The sequence below is a fragment of the Rhincodon typus genome, chromosome 1, assembly GCF_021869965.1.
Source record: "Rhincodon typus isolate 14 chromosome 1, sRhiTyp1.1, whole genome shotgun sequence".
Classification (NCBI taxonomy): Eukaryota; Metazoa; Chordata; class Chondrichthyes; order Orectolobiformes; family Rhincodontidae; genus Rhincodon; species Rhincodon typus.
This window is the reverse complement of record NC_063332.1, coordinates 105,847,584-105,853,583: the sequence shown is the minus strand read 5'-3', so window position 1 is coordinate 105,853,583 and position 6,000 is coordinate 105,847,584. Positions and strand designations below refer to the sequence as shown.

At 45.7% G+C, this 6,000-nt stretch overlaps 1 protein-coding gene across 2 annotated transcripts in view; it reads right to left on the bottom strand.

The window, feature by feature from the left end:
* The window catches only part of nup54 (nucleoporin 54), a 51,668-nt gene extending 45,852 nt beyond the window's left edge, over positions 1–5,816 (bottom strand). For both annotated transcript variants that reach the window (XM_020520365.2, XM_020520366.2), the window contains exon 1: positions 5,711–5,816. In XM_020520365.2, coding sequence (XP_020375954.1) covers positions 5,711–5,741 — 31 coding nt within the window. In that variant the 5' untranslated portion in view covers positions 5,742–5,816. The remainder of the gene's footprint in view (positions 1–5,710) is intronic.
* Positions 5,817–6,000: the final 184 nt, after the last annotated feature.

The following is a 6,000-nucleotide window of genomic DNA, read 5'->3' as shown; positions in this document are numbered from 1 at the left end:
GTCAGCTTTCCTGCTCCTCTGATGCTGCTTGGCCTGCTGTGTTCATCCAGCTCTACACCTTGTTATCTCAGATTCTCCAGCATCGGCAGTTCCTACTGTCTCTGTAACAAAAGGATAAAGACTCTGTATCTGAAAACATGGAGCATTTGAAAAAAAAACAGATGAATTGAGAGAGTGAAAAGATATGATTAAGTACGATTTAGGAGTCATTGCAAAGGCACAGCTGCAGGATGACACGGATTGCATTCTGAATCTTAAACGGTTCAAAACACTTAGGAAGGAGGGGGAAGTGGCAAAAGGTGAAGATGCGATAATATCATCATTAATTAACAATTCCACATGGCAGGGGGGGATGATCTAGGTTTAGGAAATCAGGATGTGGAAATATTTTGGTAGAGATAGGAAATAGTAAAAGAAAAAGATCACATGTGAGAGACATGTATAGACTTCCTAACAGTAACCACAGAGACCGAAACACAGCGAAAGCAGAGACAGGAGGGTAGGGCGCAGAGAGCACAGTGCAAGGCAAGACCTGTGGGTGTAATTGGAGACTGGAGAGAAGATGGGGAAGATGCTCCTGCAATAGTGGCCTGTTAGGGCAGAAGCACTGCCTTTGTAACCCACTCAGCACATCTCAGTGGGGCAACTGCTACTTAGAATCCGTGATCCCAAAATTTCAGCTCACGATCCCAATTGAAATCCTAATCCCCAATTAGGAAAACCCTACTCTAGCAAATGCAAGTAGCATCTCTGATGAAACAACAAATCAGGTAACTGAAGTGAGAAAGAAACTCAGGAAAATTACAATTGCCGGAGAAGTGGTACAGAGTAAATTGCTAAAGCTGTGGTTTGACAAGTGCCCAATACTAATGGATTTCATCCTAGTGACTCAAAAGAAATGGCTAGTGAAATATTGGATGACTTGGTTTCAATTTTCTAACACTTTTCTGATTCAGGGAACTTCCCATCAGACAGTATGACAGCAAATGTAACTGTTATTGTAAAAGGAAAGGAGCAGAAAGCAGGAAACTATAGGCCAGTTAACTTGACATCTGTCATAGAGTAAATGTTAGAAGCTAATATTAAATCTACAGCAGGCAACTTATAAAACTTCAATGTAAGGTAGTGAGCTTAAGGTGAAGGAACCCCGAGGGGGAAGTGACCATAATATAGTGAAACTCACCCTGCAGTTTGAGGGAGAAGCTGGAATCAGATTTAACAGGATTACAACTGAGTAAAGGTAACTACAAAGACATGAGGGAGGTGCTGTCCAGAGGTGATTGGAAGAGGACCCTAGCAGGGAATACAGTGGAGCAGCAATGGCAGGAGTTTCTGTAAGCAATTCAGGAGGCACAGCACAAATTCATCCCAAGAAAAAAGAAACGTACTAAGAGTAGGACAAAGCAACCATGGCTGACAAAGTCAGTCAGGGGCAGGTTAAAAGCAAAAGGAAAAAAAAACAATGTAGTGAAGTTTGGTGGGAAGGCAGAGGATTGGGAAACCTTAAAAAAACCAGCAGGGCCATAGAGACTTATGTACCCATCCAGATGCCTTTTAAAATGTTGTAATTGTACCGCCTCCACCACTTTTTCTGGCAGCTCATTCGCGCACCACCCTCTGTGTGAAAACATTGTTTTACAGGTCCCTTTTTAAATCTTTCCCCTCTCACCTTAAACCTACGCCTTCTAGTTTTGGACTCCCCTACCCTCGGAAAAAGACCTTAACTATTCAGCCTATCCATGCCCCCACACCCCCTCCTCAACCCTGTGATTTTATAAACCTCTATAAGGCCATCCCTCAGCCTCCTTTGCTCCAGAGAAAATACTCTCCCCCTTTAGCTCAAACCCTCCAATCCTGGCAACGTCCTTACAAATCTTTACTGCACCCTTTCAAATTTAACAGCATCTTTCCTATAGCAGGGACGCCAGAATTGAACACAGTATTCCACCAATCCGTGCGGCACACCACCGGTCACAGGCTGCCAACCTCCGTCTCCCAGCTTCAAGTCAATTTTGTATCCAAATAGCTAGCTCTCTCTGGATTCCACGTGTTCAAACCTTGCTAACCAGTCTACCATGAGGAACCTTGTTGAATGCCTTGCTGAAGTCCATACAGGCAATGTCCATTGCTCTGCCTTGATCAAACCTCTTTGTCACTTCTTCAAAAAAACTCAATCAAGTTAACGAGATGTGATTTCCCATACACAAAGCCATATGTATCCCTAATCCGTCCTTGCCTTTCCAAATACATGTAAACCCTGTTCCTCAGAATCCCCTCCTACTACTTACCCACCAGTGACACAGGCTCACCAGTCTGTTGTTCCCTGGCTTTTCCTTACCACCTTTCCTAAATAATGGCAACACATTAACCACCCTCCAGTCTTCCAGAACCTCACCTGAGGCTATCAATGATACAAATATTTCCACAAAGGGCACTGAAATCTTTTCCCTAGCTTCCCACAGAGCGTTGGGATATGCCTTATCATGTCCTCGAAATTTATCCACCTTTACACATTTTAAGGCACACAGCATCTCCTCCTCTGTAATATGGACACCTCAGGACATCACTGTTTATTTGCCCAAGTTCTCTAGCTTCATATCCTTCTCCACAGTAAATACTGAAATAAAATAATTGTTTAGTATCTGACCCACCTCCTGTCAAAGCTATCTCAAGTCCTCTTCTTGCCCTTTTGATTTCCTTCCAAGTATACTCCTTCTGCCCTCACATACCTTGAAGGATTCACTCAATCCCAGCTTTCTGTACATACCACATGCCTCCTTTTAAGCAAAAAAAATTACAAAAAGTGGGGAAAAGATGAATTATGTTGGTAAGCTAGCTGGTAATATCAAAGAAGATTGCAAATTTTTTTTAGATATATAATAGTGGGCTACTGGAATGTGAGGCTGGAGAAGTCATAGTGTGGAACAAAGAAATGGCAGAGGAACTGAACAGGTATTTTGCATCAGTCGTTATGGTGGAAGACACCAGTTGCCTACCAGAATTTCAAGAGATTTAAGCAGTGGAGGTGAGTGTAGTGGCCATCACGAAGGAGGTGGTGACTTGGAGACAGTAAGGACTGCAGATGCTGGAAACCAAAGTCAAAGTGAAGCTGGAAAAGCACAGCAGGTCAGACAGCATCCGAGCAGCAGGAAAGTCAACATTTCAGGCAAAAACCCTTTGTCAGGACTGGGGAAGGACAGGGGACCCGACAAGTAAATACAGGGAGAGCGGTGGGGATGAGTTGGGGCTTGGGGGGAGGGGAGGTGGGATGGTGATAGGTGGATGCAGGTAGGATGTTATTGTGATTGGTCAGTGGGATAGTGGAGCAGGTAGGAAAGTAGGAAGGTGGACAGGTTAGATTAGGTTAAGTCAGGTCAGGGAAGTGAGGATGAGGGGGACGGCTGGACATGGGATAACGCTGGGGGTGGAGGGATATTGAAGCCATTGGACTGCAAGGTCCCAACACAAAATATCAGGTGTTGTTCCTCCAGTTTACGTTTGGCCTCACTCTGACAGTGGAGGAGGCCAAGGCTGGACACGTCGCCAGTTGAGCAGAAGGGGGAATTAAAATGGATGGCAACTGGAAGGTCGGGTTAGTTGGTGCATGCAGAGAGAAGATGCTCCACAAATCCATTACCGTTACCGACTCTACGTTTGGTCTCCCTGATGTAGAGGCGGCCACATGAGGAGCAATGGATACAATAGATCAGGTTGGATGAAGTGCAGGTCAATCTCTGCCAGATCTGGAAAGATTGTTTTGCGCCTTTGATGGAAGTGAGAGGGGAGACGTAGGGGCAGGTGCTGCAGGGAAAGGAACCGGGTATGGTGAAGAAGTTGGTGGGGAGTGTAGAGCTGACAAGGGAGCTGCGGAATGAACAGTCCCTGCGGAAAGCAGATACAGGTGGTGAAGGAAATATCTTTTTGGTGGCGGGGTCTGATTGTAGGTTGCGAAAATATCGGAGGATGATGCGTAGGATTCAGAGGTTGGTGGGGTGGTACATGACGACTAAGGGAGCTCTATCCTTATTGTTGTTGGGGCGAGGGGGTTTGAGGGCAGAAGTGCAGGAAATGGAGGAGACATGGTTGAGGGCATCCTTAATTACAGAGGAGGGGAAATTCCAGTCTCTAAAGTAGAAGGATATCTGGGATGTAGTGGAGTAAAATGCCTCATCCGGACAGCAGACGCGGTGGAGGAGTTGAGAGTACGGACAGCATTTTTACAGGAGGGTAGGTGAAAATGGTGTAGTCGAGGTAGATGTAGGAGTCAGTGGGTGGGTTTGAAATGGATGTCAGTGATGAGTCAGTTTCTGGAGATGGAGACTGAGAGATCAGGAAGGGGAGGGAGGCGTCAGAAATGGTCCAGGTGAATTGGAGGTCAGGGTGGGAGGTATTGGCGAAGTTGATGAACTGCTCGATCTCCTCACGGGAGCAGAAAGCAGCACCGATGCAGTCACCAATAAAGCGGAGAAAGGGGTGAGGTGTAGTTGTGGAAAAGGGACTGTTCCACGAATCCTACAAAAACACAGGCATAGTTCGGGCCCATACAGCCCTCCACTACTACTTCAGCCATAGGCCCAATCAATCCCCCGACACTGACACTCTCATTTACTTGGCAGAACAGGTCCTCACCCTCAATAATTATTCCTTTGATTCCTCCCATTTCCTACAAACCAAAGGGGTGGCCATACGCCCCCGCATGGGCCTGAGCTATGCTTGCCTCTTTGCAGGATTCACATTAAGAGTAATTCCTTTTTCAACCCCCTTAACACTTCAATACAAAACTCAAGCAAGTACTAAAACACAGCTTAGATCCAATACTGCAACAACGGCTACTTTTGTGGCAAAATATTCATTAAGAGTCACATACGTGTCTTCTGCCTCCACATATAAATTACCTTTATATTTAATGAGCTATTACTTTGCTTCTTTTTTTTTTAAAGTTGAAGGGTTTCTTTTATTCTGCTTATCAAGCTTTTTCAATACACTACGCTTGCTCCTCTAAACTTTTTAATTTCATAGCTGCAATTTGTGTACATAAGTTCCCACAGCACTGCGCCCTTCCTCAAGGCTTTCTGTAATCCAAAGTTCTCAACAGTTCAGTGGAAAGAACGACATAATGGTTAATTATTGAATTTGTAACTCAAGCCTTTTCCGCAGACGTTGAAATCCCACCGTGGCAACTGTGATTTAATGTCTAAATTGCCTGCCAATCAAATTTCATTTTCTTGTTCTAGATTCCACCCCAATTCTACAGTTATTCCAAAGGAAATAGAAACTCTCACTTACAGTGTTAAATATTTTCGATTGGATCATCTGCTAAACTGCAAGCCATTCTTTATGCTGCCTGTCCTTATATTAGCGCGGTCACTTTGCTGTGCACTGGTTTCATGGTCGACATATTCCTACCGAGATGGGGAGGCTGGGAGCCTGACCTGTCTTTGCAGCCTTGTTACACAAAGTAATGTACGGCGTGTGGATTTCCCTCCCTCCCTCCCTCTCTCTCTCTCTCTCTCTCTCTCTCTGTGTCTGTAGGCAGGCTGCAGCCCTCACGCGGTGCCATTGTTCCCCCCCAGATCCGGGCCACATTCGAAATCCCGGCGGCTCCGCACAGACCACGCGCCGCCGGTCTTCGTGGCCTGAAAGTAACACCGAGCCGGTAACCCAACCCGACTGCCTTAAATCGAAATCTGATGTTGGCCCTCAAACTCACCTGAACTCCCACCGCCCAAATTGAACGCCATAGTGCAGCCCGCCGGTCCGTCACGACATTCTGATCCGGGTGGAGTGAAAACATCACCATTAAAACGTTCCGCCGCTCCTCTTGCACCCGGAACTTTTAGTCAGGTCACTAAAGTTGTTGATTCATTTTGCTTGCTGATCGGATTCGACAGGATTGCAATGAAGCAGCAAGCGAAAAGCTTTCATCCGCACAGCCATTGCTTCCTCGTATCTGTAACATTACTGATGCGTAGGAGTGGGAGATGTTGTCACAAAGAAGGA